The 18,659-nt window shown below is 44.4% G+C and overlaps 1 protein-coding gene across 4 annotated transcripts; it reads right to left on the bottom strand.

Moving 5' to 3' along the window:
• Nucleotides 1–70: 70 nt before the first annotated feature.
• On the bottom strand, nucleotides 71–18,055 carry LOC114498762 (uroplakin-2). 4 transcript variants are annotated; one of them, XM_036028434.1, is made up of 9 exons: nucleotides 17,549–18,053; nucleotides 16,971–17,105; nucleotides 16,654–16,792; nucleotides 16,314–16,384; nucleotides 1,938–2,012; nucleotides 1,805–1,836; nucleotides 1,586–1,711; nucleotides 1,128–1,351; nucleotides 71–300 (listed from the first exon to the last, which is right to left on the bottom strand). In XM_036028434.1, the coding sequence occupies exons 1-9, from the start codon at nucleotides 17,622–17,624 to the stop codon at nucleotides 219–221; spliced, it is 960 nt and encodes a 319-aa protein (XP_035884327.1). In that variant the 5' UTR covers nucleotides 17,625–18,053; the 3' UTR covers nucleotides 71–218. The 4 variants fall into 4 exon arrangements, with proteins under 4 accessions (XP_035884327.1, XP_035884326.1, XP_028373026.1 ...); XM_036028433.1 differs by having other exon boundaries at nucleotides 1,586–1,836; nucleotides 17,549–18,055; XM_028517225.2 differs by lacking the exons at nucleotides 71–300; nucleotides 1,128–1,351; nucleotides 1,586–1,711; nucleotides 1,805–1,836; nucleotides 1,938–2,012 and adding an exon at nucleotides 15,171–15,662 and having other exon boundaries at nucleotides 16,971–17,102; nucleotides 17,549–17,697.
• Between the last annotated feature and the right edge of the window lie 604 nt (nucleotides 18,056–18,659).

The following is an 18,659-nucleotide window of genomic DNA, read 5'->3' on the forward strand; positions in this document are numbered from 1 at the left end:
CTTTAGGTCAGGATCTTCAGGTCCCCTCCTCTTGCCCACCTCCCACCATATGACAGGGCCTCACCACCTGGCGGCTCATGCACTGTGGATACTTTCCAGCTGAGTGGAGGCCAAGGCTCGGGCCTCCTCCTCAAAACGGCGGTGTCCTCTTTAGTCAACTTCCAGAGGCAGGATCGAGGCCATGGCTAGCCCCCACCCTGCATGCTGACCGCACTTTTTCAAAGCTGTCTCGGAACAGAGATTGTGACGAATGGTATTCTCCAGCCCTCGGAGCCGTCCGGAAAAAGGGGACAATGTCGTCTGTGGGCGGGAGGAATGGTAAGGAAAGGCATGGTTTCCTTTGCAGATGTTGTGTCATTGAGTATGTTCTTCCCCAGGGGCCAGGAACCATAGCCCTTCTCTCCAGGTGGAAAATGGCAAGTTGGCCTAAACTGGTCTTTTGCTGATTGAGCATGTGGCAAAAGCTCCACCTGGTTCATTGCTTGTACAAACCCTCGTCTTTTAAACCCAGTTTACTGCCCCCGTTCCTAGACTCATCATCCTCCCAGGAACCAAGCCTAAAGTAGGCCAGCCAACTCCTGTAAGAGGAATCCTGGTCAAGGAAGGATACCACTTGAGGATTAATATTCTGGGACTTTTGATATAGGAAAAAGGTCTGAGAAACTCCTCATACTCATGCGCACTTGACTACCAAAGCTAAATGTAAATCCCTTTGCAATTGGGTACCCCTGGGAGTACAGGGAGCTTTGCCACACAGTACAGCCCAAAGGGAAAGCATGGGAAACTAGACTTTATAGTAGATCATCTTGAGAAGGAAGGTGGGAGAATTTATCACCCAGGTGAATTTATGTTTTAAAGAACTAAGATATAGAGAGATTAGACTTTTCTACTGTGAATGGGGGTGGAGGTGGATATCTTCCTGTACATGTGATGTGTTGACACACATTCAGGGACGATTCAGAACAAATGCCTGGGAGATGAGAGCTGGGAATACACTTATCCTCTCATCCAGATGGTAAAACTGAGGGCAGCAGCCAAGGGTTTGGGCAGATTGGAAGATTTCAGAAACAAGGACCTGACCCCCGCCCTTCCCCTCCTCACAGGGCCCCTGGCACGTACCCACATACCGAGTGAAACTGTAGATCTGTTGCACGTTGAGGCCACAGGGGGAACTGTTTCTTAATGCCAGTGCAATTAGGTGGAAGTAATTGAGAGGGGGCCTGGACCAGAGCCTCCCCTCCTGGCTGTTGCCTTGCCGAAGCCGACTCTGGAGGGGGGCCCTTTTGTGAGGGGATGGGAGAGCCACACAGGAGCTGTCATCCTGGTCCTTAGCCTCCTCCTCTTCTGTGAGCTAGAGGAGCACAGAGTAGGAACTGGTCCTGACTCCACGGCCTCTACTCCAGGAGTGCAGTGGCAGGAAGGGGCAGTGGTTTAGGGCCACCATCTGGACTGCTCCCCAACCCAAGAGCACAGCTAATTTCTGAACCCATTAACCCTTTGTTATCCATTAAAAAAAACCCCAAAACAGAACTATCTGAGGCATCATCACTATGCCCTCCTTGCCTACAACCCCAGAAATTCCTACCTCCCAGTTGCTGGGGAAAGAAGCAAACTGCTTCCAAGGGAAAGACTGCTCTCTGGAGGAAGGTGGCAGTGACTCCATGACTCCAGCTTCTGAGCAGGTGGCAAAGTCTTCCTCTTTGGGGGCTGGCTGAGGGCAGGGGAATATGCTTGTCAGATCCTCCTCCTTACTAGGTGCTGGGACCTCTAGCTTTCCAGGGGGAAACACGATGTTGGGGTTTACCCACATCCACAGGTTGGGCTCAGTATCTGGACCTGTGTAGAGAAAAATTGTGTTCCATAGCTCACTGGACTTTGGGTGTCCAGACCAGGCCACAAGACCACCCATGTCAGAGGACTCATTCCCCACTACTCACCATCTTCATCAGGTTTGGGTTTTTTCCCTACAGGTACTTTTGGTGGCTCAATTATACGGAGTTTATATCTGGCAACTGGCAAAAAGAAAGACAAAAGAGAGTCAAAACATCCTAGGATTTCCACTGAGGTGCCAGGAGACTGGGCTTTGAAGCCTCTCTGGGATAGGGTTATGGGCCCTGCCTGGGGAGTTATTGCACCATACTGCACTAGTTTTCTCCTTACTTCTCTGACTTTCTCATTCACCTCTGCATTCTTCTTTTCTCATACTATTTATACTGTTCCTGAATGATCTGATCAATACCTGTGGCTTCAGTCACCATCTATAAACTTAAGGTTCTCAGAGCTTTATCTGTAGCCCAGGCTTCTCTGCTAGCCATTAATTAGAAATCCCCATAGGTAATCTTTGCTTGGCTAACCTACAGGCACTTTGAATGGCATTTCTAAAACTAAGCTCCATCTTCCTCCTTAACCTCCTGTATTCCTTTTTCAGCATGTGGCACCACCATCTAACCAGTTTTTCAGGCCAGAGACTTGGAAATCATTCTTGACACTTCTCTTTCCCATACAGCCACACCCAATCCATCAGCAAGTCCCTACCATCCTAGTCCAAGCCATAACCCAAATGGTCTGTTTCTTTAACTCATCATATTGCAATTTTAATGATCTTCTTAAAATGTTAGTCCAACCTTGTCAGCCTGCTGTGTAAAACTTTGAGATGGCTTTCCATTGCCCTTGTGCCAAATCTAAAGACACATATTCCTTGAGATAGTCTAAAAGGCCCTGGCTTGTCATCAGAGTTAAGTCATTCCTCCTAGCCTTTTCACCCATCTCCAGCAGATCACATTCTAGATCCTAGGCCTTCCTATAAGCTGTTTCCTTTGCCAGAAACACTCTTTCTTCTTCCTGTTCTCATGGGTAATTGCTACTTACCAGCATGTCTCTGTTTAAACATCTCTCTAAAGCAGGCTTTTTCTGACCACTGGTCCAAACACTCCCATAGCACCCATGTTATTGTAATTAATAGAGTCTACTGAAATTAATAGAGTCTATCTCCAGGTCTGTCTTGTTCACTGCCTGGCACATGGGAGAAGCTCAACTTAATTGGATGAATGAATTCATAGTGGGCTAAGAGTAATTCAAGTATATATTAGAGTTATCTGCTTGGCACTATGCTGGCTCCTCAGGGATAAAGGGAACTATTTGTGTCTTCTTCATTGTCCCCATGAGTGTTACCATATTACAGAAGAATCTAGGTTTTTGCTTGGAAAATGATGATAAACTTATTGGAGAGCTCAGTAATTAGAAAGGATGCTCATTACATTGCTAATGTTCAATACAGTATTCAAAAAAGGAAAGAGTAGCAAGAGATAAAAAGTTGGAAAGAAAAAGGCAAAACTACCATTATTTACAAAAAAGTGGTTAACATAGAAAACCACCCAAAATTGATGTACAAATTATTAGAACCAATAAGAATCCAGGAAGTTTGCTGGATATAAGAACAACATACTAATCAATAGTGTTACTCTATGGCAATGTTAAGAAACTGGAAAACAGCTCTGGCTGGTGTTGCACAGTGGGTTGAGTGCCAGCCTGCAGACTGAAAGGCTGTCCGTTCTGATTCCCAGTCAGGGCACAGACCTAGGTTGCAGGCCAGGTCCTTGGTTGGGGGCTTGTGAAAGGCAACCGGTCAATGTTTCTCACATATTCATGTTCCTCTTATAATTATAATATATATTATATATAATGTTTAAAAAAAGAAACTGGAAAATATGAAAAAGGTACTGTTCACAATAGCAATCAAAGTAATAAAGTTTCTAGGGGTTAACCCATCAAAGGATGAACCAGACTTTAGAGGAAAAGATGCAATCACTATTTAAGGGCATAAAAGACCTAAATAAACAAAGACATATAGCCCTGGCTGGTGTAGCTCAGTGGATTGGGCACTGGCTGTGAACCAAAGGGTCACCAGTTCGATTCCAGTCAGGGCACATGCCTGAGTTTCAGGCCAGGTCCCCAGTGGGGGCCACCTGAGAGGCAACCACACACTGATGTTTCTCTCCCTCTCTTTCTCCCTCCCTCTCTCTTTAAAAATAAATAAATAAAATTAAAAAATAAATCAATAAACTTGATTTTAAAAACGACATATAATACATATTATAAAGATGTCAATTACCCTGAAAGTAATCTGTATGTTTTATACAAATATAATACTTATAATAGGTTCTGCATTGTACAACTCACAAGGAAAAGAAATCAACTGATAAAATTAAATAGAAAAAACAATTTAACTCATAAAGATTTTAGTTCTCTAATAGATAAATAGCTTCTACAACTCAGTAACTAAAAGACTACACAAAGCTATAATGGGCAAAGGATACAAATCAGTATTCACAAGGAGGAGAAACCTTAACGACTAACAAGATGCCCAGTCTGACATAAGAACACAATAAGACACTTTACATTAAACTGATAAGAATTATAAAAACAGAAAATACCAAGTGTTGGCAAAGATACAAAAAAAATTTTTTTTTAAGAAGAGAAGGGAGGGAGAGAGAGAGGGAGAGAATAGCAGCTGCTTCTCACAGGTGCCCTGACTGGGGACCAAACCCCACCCCCAACCACTGGCCAACCAGCTGAGCCATACCAGTCAGGACAGAAATAGAATTTTTTACTACACTGAAGAACTGGCATCAACTGGTGCATGAAAAATAATCAGGCAGGGTTATAATTTACTATACTGTCTGCTCCCGGGTATGTGTATTCAAGTTAATATAGGAGTTAACATACTAACCTGCATTGTTGCTCTCACCTACCAAATTCTCAGTCACTCTCCTTGATTAGAGGAGTTTAGCTCCTGGCTCATGGTCACTAACACTTCTCTTGTCTTAAGTCTTGGCTATTTCAATACATAGACAATTCTCCAAATAACCTGGCTTCTTGAACTCTTCTCCTCCAAAGATCTTGCCTTCCATTTTACTTTAGACAGTCTCCCTCACTGTCATAACCTGAACCAGTAACTGCAACCCCTCCATAACCTCATAAAAACACATCACCTCCTATCTTTCTGGTTACCTCCTTCTCAACCCCAGCTATCCTTTGATATCACAGATATCACCAATCCATTGATCTATAGTTTGGGGGTATTTGTTTGCTAGAGTTGGATTTAATTAGGGTGGGTGTTGGGCCTAGCAAGTGCCTCAAAGCATTATAGAACAAAAGGATTTGAAGGTTGTATGCAAGAGAGAAAGCATGTTTGACCATGGGATTCCAGGTTAAAGAAGAGAGGACATCCTGTGATTGGGAGCAGTAAAAGGGTAACAGAACCAACAGACTGGTGAGTTCAGCCTCCGTCTGTCTGTCTTCCTCCCTCCCTCCTTCTCTGGCACAGACACCCTCATGCCTTCTCAAGGACAATGTTCCAACAATCCTCTCTTCTTTTTCCTGTTAATTTTCTTTTTTCCTTTTTTGGTCTCTATTGGATCATTCTCACCAGCATTCAGATATGCTGTTAATTCTCTCATATTAAAAACAAAAACTTCTGCCCTGGCTGGTGTGACTCAGTGTATTGAGTGCTGGCCTGCAAACCAATAGGTTGCTGGTTTGATTCCCAGTCAGGGCACATGTCTGGGTTGCTGGCTGGGTCCCCAGCAGGGGGGCATGTGAGAGGCAAGCACACATTGATGTTTCTCTCTCTTTTTCCCTTCCTTCACCTCTCTCTAAAGTAAATAAAATCTTTACCAAAAAGTTTTCTTTGCCAGGTCACTATCCCACAGTTTTGCTTTCCTTTGAGGCAGAACTCCTTAAAAGAATGGCCTATACTTTCTGTCTTTACTTCCCCTCCTTCTACTCTTAAACCTATGCCAATCAGGCTTTCTCCACCACTCAACCAAAACCATATCATCAAGGATCTTTTTTGCTATATCCAATTGTCAGCACACCTCTTACCAGATCTCTCAGCAACATTCCTCTCATCTGACCACTCCTTCCTTGAATTTCTCCTTCCCTTCCCTTCCCTTCCCTTCCCTTCCCTTCCCTTCCCTTCCCTTCCTTCCCTTCCCTTCCCTTCCCTTCCCTTCCCTTCCCTTCCCTTTCCCCTTCCCTTCCCTTCCCCCTTCCCTTTCCTTCCCTTTCCTTCCCTTTCACAGGAGGAAAGGAAGGGAGAGAGGGACAAAAGCATACATGTGAGAGAGAACATCCATCTGTTGTCTCTTGCACACCCCCCACTGGGGACCTGGCCCACAACCCAGGCATGTGCCCTGGCTGGGAATCGAACCAGCACTAAGCCACATCCACTAAGCCACAATCAAATCCACTAAGCCACACTAGCCAAAGCAGAACACTTTCTTTACTTGTTTTCCACAATCTCGGTTTTGATTCTCAACAGTCGTTTCCTCAGTTTTTGCTGGTTATCTCTTCTCTCCAATCTCTTTACAATGGAATGCCTCTACGGCTCACCTTTATTCCTTCTCTGTCTTCTCTATTCTCACTCCTTAAATGCCTCTATACCAAAAGCTCTCAAAACTTATATGTATAGTCCACATCTCTCTCCAGAACTCCAGACATATATATTTACTTGCTTACTCAACATTTTTACTTGGATAGCTAAAATGTATTTCAACACAGCATGTCCAGAGCATATTTCCTGATTTTCTACCCTAAACCTGTCCTACCAGAAGCTCAGTAGAAAGCAACTTCATTCTTCTACTTAGTTAGCCAAAAACCACCAAAGAGTCATCCTCTAATGCACAAGTGGCAAACACAAGGCCCTAGGGCCAAATCCAGCCCTCTACCTTGTTTTATCTGGACTGCCACCTTGTTTCTGCCCAGCGGCAGCACCAAGCTCCTAGCCCCTAGTTAAGGAGTAGTTACATTTATACAATCCTAAAGTTACTTCGGCCCTTTGAAGGCAACTGCAAGGCTGATACCATCCCTGGTGAAAATGAGTTTGACGCCCCTGCTTTAATCTCTTTCTTACACCATACATCCAATCTATCAGCAAATCTAGCTGGTTCTACCTTCCCACCAAGTCCTCTGCTACCATCCTGGAGGTCCAGTCCAGCATCATGTCTGGTCTGAATTACTATAGTAGCCTTCCAATTAGCCTCCTGTCTTCTAGGCTCCTAGCTTCTTTGTACCCTGCAGTATATTCTACAGTGTACCCTCAACACAGCAGCCACAGTGATCCTTTCACAATACAGATCATGCGGGATCAGCTACATAATTTGCATGGTCCAATGCAAAATGAAAATCTGAAGCTCCTTGTTCAAAAATTATTAAAAATCTCAAGACAGTGATAGCAGAGCATTAAATCAAGTATAGCCACCCTAAACAACTATACAGGTCACATACTCAGGAATCTAGTGACTGTATCTCTCCTCTGCTCAAAACCTTCAACCATGCCACACCTTACTCAAAGTCAACTCCAATGTTCTTGAAGTGGAAGACATTTCTTCCTGATCTCTGCTCCACACCCTGTGAACTCTCTCCTTTGTTGATCTTCATCCAGCTTCACTGGCCTCGTTATTGCTCCTCAAATGCTCCAACCAGATTCCTTCCTTAGGGTTTTTGCACTGGCTATTCTTGCTGCCTGGGAAACTTTTCCTCTAAATATTATTCTCTTGGTTCACTATCTTATCTCCTTAAACTCATTGCTCAAATATTATGTTCCCAATGAAGCCCAGCTTGATGGCCCTATTAAAACTGTAGCTGCCACCACATTCCCTGCTCCCTATCCCATTCCTGAGCCCTCCTTTCTATGTCCTTTCCCCCCACCTCAGTTATCACCTTATAACACACTAGTAGATAGATTTTTATGTGGACTGTATATCTGTCCCCAGTGGAATGTAAGCTCCATGACAACTTGTCTGGGTTTTGGTTTTTTTTCATTATATATCATGAGTGTCTAGAACAGTGCCTACCAAACTGGAGGTGCTCAATGAATATTTCTTGAACCAGTAAAGGTACAGGAATGTTCATCAGCATTAGTATGGTGGCAAAAAGTTGGGGCACTTTAGATCTTCTTTAGTAAGGAAAATTAAAGTGCAAGAGTTAGCATACAATAGTCAAAAATGATGAACCAGATCTACATTTAGCAACCTAAATGGCTCTCAAAAACAATGTGATCTCTCTCTGCCATATGAGGACACAGCAAGAAGAGGACTATCTGCAAACCACGAAGAGTCCTCACAGGGGGAAAAAATGTGAAGGGGGTGCAAATGAACATTATGTAAATTAAGGTCATCTATAAACATGAAACAATGCTAAACAGTTCTCAAAGATACACATATCTAAAAACATTAACTCGGTTAGGGCAAATACACGGGAATGTGGAAGGGATAGAAGTGGGGTTGGTGATTGAAGGGGGAAAAACGGTTAATCCAAGCACTTTGCTGTAACATGTGGCAGTAACTTACCAAGAAAGTGGGAAGTGATTACCTCAATTCTCTGCACTTGAGGTCCAGATTTAAAATAAATTTTAAAAAAGACCCCCGATGGCCAACCATCCATTCGGCAAATATTGAGCACCTCTAAGTGTCAGACAATGTGTTAGGTGATGGGGAGATAGCCACAGTCAAAACTGATTACTTTTTTTTTAAGAGAAAATTTTAGTAAAAAATTAGTACTGTGCCAAATGGCAAAAGGCATTTTGGAGAAAGGCCCAGAAAAGGCATAGAAGCTACTGGAACAGGGCTGGGTGGGTGGCTCAGAGCTAAAAAGCGCCCTGCCCGGCGGCGGGAGGATCGCTGCCCTCCATAGGTTTGCAGTTTAGGTGGGAGGCTCATTTCTCCGGGACCTGGGGTGGGGGAGGGGGCGCCGGTCTTCAGCAAAGGGGGTTGCAGATCTCTAAACTCTGCCATCACCCGGGCTCGCCTGGGGAGGGGAGGAGGTCGATGGCTGGGGAACCGCCTAGCCCTGTTCCTGCCCCCCCGAGGCCCCCACTCCTGCCGCCCGACACGCCCAAACCTCCCCCAGCCCTCCCCACCCATGCAGATGCTCACGGTTCTGTTCTGCTAAGGGTAGGTGCGTGGTCGTGAAGGCCAGAAAGCACTCGTTCCCCATGTCCCAGTCCAGCAGTCCCGGGACCTGGCCATGGAGGCTGGCCCAGAAGTCGAGGTGTTGGAGTTTCAGGGCCACGTTCAGGAAGAGAAGACCAGCCCAGCAGTGGGTGGGAGAGTTGGAGAGACTGAGGCCAGGCCTCTGAGCCACTTACTCAAATACCAGGGCTCTGATTTAATTAGTTTCCCCGGCTCTGAAGGAGTTAGCTTTGCCACCTTTAATCCCCTCTGGCCTCAACTCTCAACTAAGTACCTCTCGAAGAAGTCTTCCTTGGAACCCCTATGCTTCTGTATCGAGCTTTGGGTACCCTCGTCCTCTTCCCACACTACATTTGCACAAACGTTTTATTTTATTTAGTAAATTAGTCTAAGATTTAAGAATAATCCCAAGATAGTATATTAACTTTCTAGAAGTTCTGATTAAGTTTAAAGCTTATCCAAGAGCGCATCTGCAGTACACCATGAAAATGGGATTAAATGGTGATCGTTTTTAAGTTTTGTTTTTAACAATTTCAAATTTCCAGAGAAATCCCAAAAATACTATAAAAAAATGCCTGTATACCTAAATCTTGTAACTCATTGATCACACTAATTTTGATATTTCATCACACTTTAATTTTTCTCCCAGTATATACATAAACATATACTATTTTTTCTAAACTGTTTAATAGTAATTTGCAGACATCATGACTCTTTACCAATAAATACTTCAGTTTGTATTTTCTGAGAACAAAGATATTGGCTTATGTGACCAGGAAATCAAAAATAAGAAAATTAATCAAAATCAGAAAACTTAATATTGATTCAAAACTATGTTTAGTGTACAAATCCTACTCAAATTTTACCTATTGTCCCAACAGTGTCCTTTACATAAATTTGTTTTCTGGTCTAGGATGCAATTCAAGTTCATGGCTTGCATTTAATTTTCATCTCTTTAGTCTCTTTTAATCTGGAGCAGTTTCTCAGCCTTTTAAACCTTTTATAACATTGATATTTTTAGAGTACAGGCCATTTATTCTGTAGAATGTCTGTTAGTTAAGGTTTATCCGGTGTTTACGGATTTTGGGCAAGAATACCACAGCAGTGATGTTGTTCTCTTCTTAGTACATCACATCAAGAGGCACATTATGTTAATGATGTTAACTTCAATCACTTGGTTTAGTGGTATCCACCAGGTTTCTCTACTTTAGTGATCTCTTTTCCCCCTTTTGTAATTAGAAAGTAATTTTGGGGAGATACCTTGATTTAAAACCCTGATCCTCATCAAGTTTGGGCCCACTAATTCTAGCATCTATTTATTATTCCTGTTTGAATCAATCATTACTTTGATGGATATAAAATAATTATTTTTTTATCACTGGCTGATATGGTTCAGTGGATTGAGTGCTGGCCTTAGAACTGAAAGATAGCCAATTTGACTCCCAGTCAGGGCACATTCCTGGGTTGTGGGCCAGGTACCCAGTTGGTGGCATGAAGCAATGGATCAATGTATCTCTCCCACACCAATGATCTCTCCTTTCCTTCCCCAGTCTCTAAAAATAAATAACAACATATTTTTAAAAGTTAGTTATTTAAAAAAAAACTATCATTCTTTTTCTACTTATTAAGTTGGCATTCTACTGTAAGAAAGAGCTTTTCCTTATCCCATATTTGTTTGTTTATCAGTATGGACTGAAAGGATTCTTATTTTTTAGAATGGATTATAATTCATTACTATCATTATTTGTTTTAATCCTACAGTTATTCCAGATTTGACTAGTGGATGTGCTGACTTCCTCTGGTTCCTTTGTGTGTCCTGGGTTCTCCATTAGAGCCCATTTGCCCTGTGCTGTGTTACTGTTGCTGGTCTCCAAGACCAGAAACTTTAAGAGTATCTGGCACATAGGAGACCCTCAATAAATGTTGTTTTAACTATAGTGAAAATAACAGCTTCCTTTTTAAAAGTGTGATAGAACTTTACCTTTAATGCTATTAATATTTTAATGAATATTTTCCCTTATGAAAATATGCATGTTTGATGCAGAAAACTTGGAAGTATAGAAAGCACAAAGGGAAAAAAATAAAACAAAAATGATTCTTTGTATTAATCAGAGATAATGGCCAATTACATTTTGATGTATATTTTTGCAATCTTTTTCATTAGAGGTGTTTCATTTTTTTTTTAGATTTTATTTATTTATTTTTAGAGAGGGGAAGGGAGGGAGAAAGAGAGAGAGAGAAACATCAATGTGTGGTTGCCTCTTGGCGTGGCCCCCACTGTGGGCCTGGCCTGCAACCTAGGCATGTGCCCTGACTGGGAATCGAACCTGCGACACTTTGGTTCGCAGCCCGTGCTCAAATCCACTGAGCTATGCCAGCCAGGGCTCATTTTTGTTTTGTAAAAAAAAGTTGTAATGCATCCACCCTTTTATAGCCCTTTTCAAATTAATCTACCATTTCACAATGTTAATATGATGCAAATCACATATCTGATAAGGATTGATATCCAGAAAATATAAAGAACTCCTACAACTCTCTCTCTCTCTCTCTCTCTCTATCACACACACACACACACACACACACACACACAAAATCCATTTAAAAATGGGCAAAGAGCCCTGGCTGGTGTGGCTTAGTAGATTCAGTGCTGACCTGAGAACCAAAGAGTCGCTGGTTTGATTCCCAGTCAGGGCACATGCCTGGGTTATGGGCCACATCCCCAGTAGGGGGTGTGCAGGGGGCAACCACACATTGATGTTTCTCTCCCTCTTTTTCTCCCTCTTTTCCCCTCTCTCTAAAAATACATAAAAACAGTATTTTTAAACAATGGGCAAAGAATATGAATAAACATTTCTCCAAAGAAGATACACAAATGTTTAATAAGTAAAAAGATGTTCAACATCACTAATCATTAGAGCATTCGAGAAATGCAAATTAAAACCACAATGAGCCCTGCCAGTGTGGCTCAGTTGGTTCAGCATCGTCTAGTAAACCAGAAATTTGTGCGTTTGATTCCAGGTCGGGGCACATACCTGGGCTGCACAGGAAGAAACTGATTGATGTTTCTCTCTCTCTCGCTCGCACTCTCTCTCTCTCTTCCTTCTTTCCCCACTCTCTAAACTCAATGAACACATCCTTGGGTGAGGATAAAAAAGAAACCCACAGTGAGATGCCACTTGACATCTGTTCAGTTGGCTATACTGAAAATAAACAAAACACAGGAAATAACATGTGTTGGCTAGGATGTGGAGAAATTAGAACCCTTGTGTGTTGCTGGTGAGAATGTAAAATGGTGCACTCTCTGTGGAAAACAGTATGGTGACTCCTTAAAAAATTAAATGTATGATCCAGCCATTCCACTTCTGGGTATATACCCAAAAGAACTGAAAGCACAAATATGAATAGATATTTGTACACACATGTTCATAGCAACATTACTCACAATAACTAAAAGGTGGAAATAAAAAAATGTCCATCAACAGGCAAGTGGATAAACAAGATATGGCATATACATATATACAATGGAAAATTATTCATTCTTAAAAAGGAATCAAATTCCGATGCATGCTACAACATGAATAAACCTTGAAAACACTATGCTGAGTGAAATAAACCAGACACAAAAGGAGAAATGTTGTATGACTTCATTTTTATGATATACCTAGAAGAGCCAAATTCATAGAGACATAAAGTAGAATGTGATTGCCAGGGATGGGGAGAAGGGAATGGGGAGTTCTAGTTTAATGCATATAGAATTTCTGTTTGCAATGATGTAAAAGTTCTGGGGGTGGATAGCAGTGACGAGGTTTCATAGTAGGTGGATATCTCAACAGTATGAATGCACTTAATGCTACTGAACTATACACTCAAAAGTGGTTACAATAGTAAATTTTATGTTTGTTTTACCATAATTAAAAATTATTTGTCAGTAATTTCCAAACTTTGCTGTTTATTGGAATCTGGAATCTCTAAAAAATACCAATGCCTGGGCCCAACCCCCCGTCATTTTGATTCTGGGATGGGATATGGCCTGGGAATTGGGATTTATTTATTTATTTATTTATTTATTTATTTTTAAAGATTTTATTTTTAGAGAGAGGGGAAGGGAGGAAGAAAGAGAGGGGGAGAAACATCAGTGTGTGGTTGCCCCTCACAGGCCCCCTTCTGGGGACCTGGCCTGCAACCCAGGCATGTGCCCTGACTAGGAACCAAACTGGTGACCTTTCGATTCTCAGGCCAGCACCCAATCCACTGAGCCATAACAGCCAGGGTGGGTTTTATTTATTTTTAAATATTTATTTACTGCTTTAGAGAGAGAGGAAGGGAGGAAGAAACAATGTTCCACTTATGGAAACATTTTGTTCCACTTATGCCTTCATTGGTTGATCCTTGTACATGCATTGGTGCCCTCACTGGGCTTGAACCTGCAACCTTGGCATATCTGGACGATGCTCTAACTAACTGAGCTACTTGGCAAGGGCCTGGGCTTTAGGGTTTAAAAATCCCCCTATCAGGGGTGTCCAACCTTTTGGTGCCTCTGGGCCATCCTGGAAGAAGAAGAGTTGTCTTGGGCCACACATTAAATATGCAAACACTAATGAAAACTGATGAGCAAAAAAAAGGTTTCAAGTAAATTTGTGATTTTGTGTTGGGCCACATTCACAGACATCCTGGGCCGCATGTGGACCATGGGCCATGGGTTGGATACCCCTGCTGAGATTATTCTAATGTGCAGCACTTCCCACAACATAGGAATGCTGGGCTCCCAAGCCTTCCCTGGCTGGGGCAGGTAGCGGGGGAAGCAGAGCCAACTCATTCTCTGGGCATGGCAGGTTCTCCCAGTCCCTCTCTTGTGTTCAGGCCTCAGCTCAATTAAGCCTACCCAAACAATGAGGGGTCCTGATGTTCACCTCCTCTCATTTTTTGTAGTACTAATCACAGTTTTTTAATGTACTTGTTCACATTTTTTAGAGTCTTTCACTAAATTCTATGTAAGTTCCATGAGGGAGGAGCAATGTCTTTCACAGTTTATTCCTAGTACCTTCAGTAGAACCTGGCATATAATAAATGCTCAGTTAATATTTGTTGAGTGAATAAGTATTGTTTTCCTTCTCTTCCATTGTCTTTTTTGGGTATTTTTCTGGCCCCTTCCTTCTCTATAAGGGCTTGTTTATTTGTTAGTGTGTTCACTTATTCAACTAGTATTTATTGAGTACTATGCACTATATCCCAGGCCCTGTGGAGCAGAGGCACTGTTGCCTTGTGAGCAAAGCAACTGCTCTCAAGGAATGTACAGTCTGGTGCAGGAGACAATTGAATAATCATATAAATATATAATTTTAAACCATAGTATTGCTATGAAAGATAGTCTAGGAACATCCAACCTAATGGAGAGATGTAAGTGAGGGAAGGCTTCCTTGAAGAAGCTAAATTAACTATGCAAATAGGAGTGGAGTTGGGGGTGGGGCAGTTTTAAGAGCAGATCAGGCCAATGGAATTGTGTGTGCAAAGGCCCTGAGGTGAGAGGAACCACAGAGCTTTAGAGGGAACATGATGAGGGCTGAGGGGCAGTTAGCGGAGAGATCAGGGCTGGTTTTAAAGGTCACCTCAAAGATTTTAGTCTTTACTTTCAGAACAATGCAAAGATCACTGACCATTAGAAGGAATACATATTACAGAGGACAAAAGTGAATGAGGGTGACTACTGCTCTTTTCCCTCAGTTACCAGACTGTACCACTCTTGTCCCTCTCACCCAGGGTTATTCTACTTCTGTGCTCTCCTTCTGGGGCCCCTTGAGCCTATTCTCCACTCCTCCACTCCCCAGTATCCTGTCCTTTGGTCTCATCCTGGTGGTACTCTGTCTTTCCCTAATCAGAGCCTCTAATCTTTTCTCCAACACTTCTTGCTCTGCCAGCAGGTGCTTCCCTCACACCAAAGTCCCTTTGACCTCAGGGTCCCTGCATGGTATACTATCTCTGGTTGGGTGGCCTGCTGTGGGGGATGCAAAAACCCACAGCCCAGGTATGGGTCTGAGAACTCTGACTCCTGGGTTCTTTTCATCTGTCCCCTTCTTGCCTCCTGGGAAAAGTAACTCCGGTGATATGGGGCAGAGAGGAGACTGGGAGTGCCTGCAGCCTGGACACAGAATCTATAGCTTCAGGCCAAAGGGAGCCCTCAGAAGGGAAACACACACAGTGAGGTGACATCTAACTTTATTGTAAGAACTTAGGTCACTAGGTGGGGAGGGGGTTTGAATTGTCGCTGGGGACGATTAAAGAGGTGAAATGGGAGGAAAATAAATTCTGACAGGAGTAGGGTAAGGGAAATAATAGGGAGAGTTGGGTGAAAGTGAGGCCTTAAGGGATGAGGAGAGGAACAGAGGAAGGAAAGTGAGGGGAGGTGAAGGCACCTAAGTAGCCAAAGAACAGTGATTGAGGACAGGAATAGGCAGTCTTTTTAAGAGAGATGGCTGGAGCAAAAGTCAAAGCTCTGGGCTATAAAGATGGATGGTGCCCTGGACTTCCTGGAGGAACCCACCACCCAGTGCAGGTCTCACTTTCGGGCACCCAGTGCCAGGGCTATGATGAAGCCCAGAACCAGCAGGAACATAGCAACAGAGAGCAGCACTGTGATGACCACCATGCCCCCTGTCCGGGCCATTCTCAGCCCAATGGATTCCACCTTCCTTCCTGTCAGAAGAGAAAGTAGGGAGTTCTTTATGGGCAGGAGTGGCTCTGTCCTGCCTGGGCACTCATCCAAGTCCCTCATCCAGCCATCCAGTTGTCCTTTCATCTATTTATTTATTTATTTATCCAACTCTCCAACAAATCATCCAAAGGATCCAGACATTCATCAAATAAACATTCATGAAGCATGTCCTATGTCACTCACTAAGGATACAGAAATTATTCGGATACAGTCCCTATCCATAAAGAGCCTTTAGTTTAGCATTGCAGCAAGATGAGTCAACAGGTAGTTAAAATGCCAAGAAATGCCCTGGTTGGTATGGCTCAGTGGATTGAGCGCTGGTCTGTGAATCCAAAGGTCACTGGTTTGATCCCCACTCAGGACACATGCCTGGATTGCAGGCCAGGTTCCCAGTTGGGGCTGTGTGAGAGGCAACCACACATTGATGTTTCTCTCTATCTTTCTCTCTCCCTTCCCCTCTGTCTAAAAATAAGTAAAATAATATCTCTTAAAAAATGCCAAGGGCTCAGTGCTAGGACAGAGGGAAGCCAAGGGGCTAAAGGAACACAAGGAGGGGCAGCTGCAGGATGGGTGGAAAGGGCCAGGGAAGATTCTGTGGGCCTTGGATGTGAAAGGGAGTGGGTATTACTTACGAGGAAGTGTGGACAATGGGGTCTCTCTACTGGACTCAGTGGATGTCCCCTTCTTCACTAGGTAGGAAATGCTTTTGTGGTGGGGTTTGGAAGAGACAGAAGAAAGAATGCTCAGTGAGTATCTGGGACATGGGGGAAAAGGGAGCCCAGCCCCCACCTCCCACAACTGTGCCTCCATTGTACCTTCCCACAGGAGATGCCCATTCTTGACCTCTTTAGGTGTGCCCTCGTTCTTTTCCCCATGCTGACCACATCCCACCACTACCACCAAATGTCAGGACCCAGCTTCTTTTCCTGTACCCCCTCCCACAGGTCTGCCAGGCTTGGGTCTAGTACCTACTAGTATTTGGTTCCTGGCACGAGGTTTGTCACCTGGTATGCACTGAGCCGGGTGACCATGAAGCCAGCCCCACTGTCCACCACACTCACCAGCTCTCTTCGCCCACGGCATGGAGGCACCACAAAGTTAGATTTCACCACTGAGCAGGAAATTAGTGGTGAAAGTCAGGGTCAAGTTTTTGGAGGCCCCAAGGAGAAGGGGCAGTATTTACAGTACAGGCCCAGCAATGGGATTGACAGGAAGGCATGCATGGGAGAAGGGATGCTTGGGATGTCCTGGGAAGGAACTAGGGGCAGCCTTGGGAATGGGTAGCAGACCTTTGCTATCATTGGCTCTCCGGACCATCAATGTGGCATTACCCCCTGTGAGGTGACAAGGGGGTAAGGCCACTAGCAGGCTCTCCGTTAGTGCTGGGGACAGCAGACCAGAGAGGCTTGAGATGTTGAATACTGCTGGGGGAGCCAAGAGGAAGTGAAGTTGGAGAGGGGAATTCAATTCTTCTCTTCCACCATCAGATCCAGCCCCAGCCCTAGAGGACTTTTCTGAGGCTGCAGTGTCCTCTGTAGTTCACTGGAAGAACACAGGCCCTTGCTGATCTGACCACCAGGTGGCAGGCTTGGGCTGCAGAAACTGGACACTCCTCAATCCTCCAGATCCTAGGCGCCCAACTTTACCCTTACCCACAGCCTGGGCCCTTCCCCACACCTCTCTGCCTCCAGGACTGGAAGAGGACTGGGAGTATGCTCTCAGCTCAGTGACTGATGTTTGGTCACTGCCATCGCCAGCCCCCACCCCCCACTGGTCAGATGAGCTCCTCTTTTAGAGCCCTGGAAGGCACAGGAGGGTACAGTGCCTTCAGTCCAGACCCCAGCCCCTCCCCAGAAATGGCAGAGACCTGCAGCCCCTGGGGCCAGGACAGCCAGCAGAATCAGGATCAAGGGCAAGATCCGGATGAGTAGCAGGGATGCCATAGCTGGGCTGGGTGCTGGAATGGATGTCGAAGGGCTGCAGCTTCCTGAGGCAAGTGAGGCCCTGCCCTTGGGGTGGCTGCTTTTGTCCTGAGGGTGGGAGGGGCTGCAGAGGAATCTTGTCTAACCTGCTCCTTGGGCTCTACTGCCTGGGTTGGCAGGGGGGCGCCCAGACAAGTTTTTCAGGATGGGGAGCTGGCCCTCAGGCCAGGTATAGGAACATTGGCTGCATCTTGGTGACTTAGTCAGCTGCAGAGGGGCATGGTAACTAAGGAGGGTAGAAGTCATGCCTTCTCTGGGACTCACATATGCAGAGGCACCAATGTTCTATCCACAGAGGATAGCTTCCTCCAGGTGGGAGGAGGTCTTCCCAGAAGGGCAGCAAGTTCTGAGGTTATCCTGATGTGCAGGAAGAGGCGAGTAACACTGAGGGGTTCCTGAAAGGGTCTTGGCTGAGCAAGAATGGGAGGGAAATAGAAACTGGTAGTGGGGGCAGCAGAGCCAAGGGTTCCAATTCTTGGTGTCCATTGAGGGAGGACCAAGTACTGCTGCTGTGGGAGAGGTAGAGGGATGTGGTGTCAGGGAATATAAAGAGGTTCAGGTCCTTCTAGACAGCGGAGTAAAGGGTGCCAGGAAAGACTTCTAGAGAGACCTGAGAGGTGGCCAGTGACCCAGTCTGGCGGGCACAGTGAGCCTTGGTCAGCAACTTTTGTTGAACTGTTTGAGAATAAACAAGAAAAAGAGACAAGTTCTATGGGCTCAATGAGACAGAAGTGAAGATGGAATTATGAACAGAGGGGGAAGAGAGATGAGGAGAAAGCAGTGGGCAGGGGCTTGGCATGCTCTCACATATTTATCCTTACAGCCATCCTGGGCAGTAATGTTATTAGCTCCCTTTTGTAGATATGGAAAATGAGATTCAGAGAGGTGGAGTCACTTGTAGAAAGTGGACACTTTGCCAGGAGAGGTTGTAGATGTCTACAAAGTCTGAGAGTATTATGTATGTCTTCTTGCTCCATGAACCATTCTATCTTCCCC

The sequence above is a fragment of the Phyllostomus discolor genome, chromosome 6 (assembly GCF_004126475.2).
Source record: "Phyllostomus discolor isolate MPI-MPIP mPhyDis1 chromosome 6, mPhyDis1.pri.v3, whole genome shotgun sequence".
NCBI lineage: Eukaryota > Metazoa > Chordata > Mammalia > Chiroptera > Phyllostomidae > Phyllostomus > Phyllostomus discolor.

What these genes read in the sequence shown, in the direction of transcription:
- LOC114498762 (XM_036028433.1), bottom strand. Translation starts at nt 17,624, where the DNA reads ATGGCATCCCTGCTACTCATCCGGATCTTGCCCTTGATCCTGATTCTG. An exon ending in ACCCAAACCTGATGAAGATG is followed by an intron (nt 1,837 to 1,937) that starts GTGAGTAGTGGG and finishes TTCTCTACACAG; the next exon opens with GTCCAGATACTGAGCCCAAC. An exon ending in CTTTCCCCAGCAACTGGGAG is followed by an intron (nt 1,352 to 1,585) that starts GTAGGAATTTCT and finishes GTGCTCCTCTAG; the next exon opens with CTCACAGAAGAGGAGGAGGC.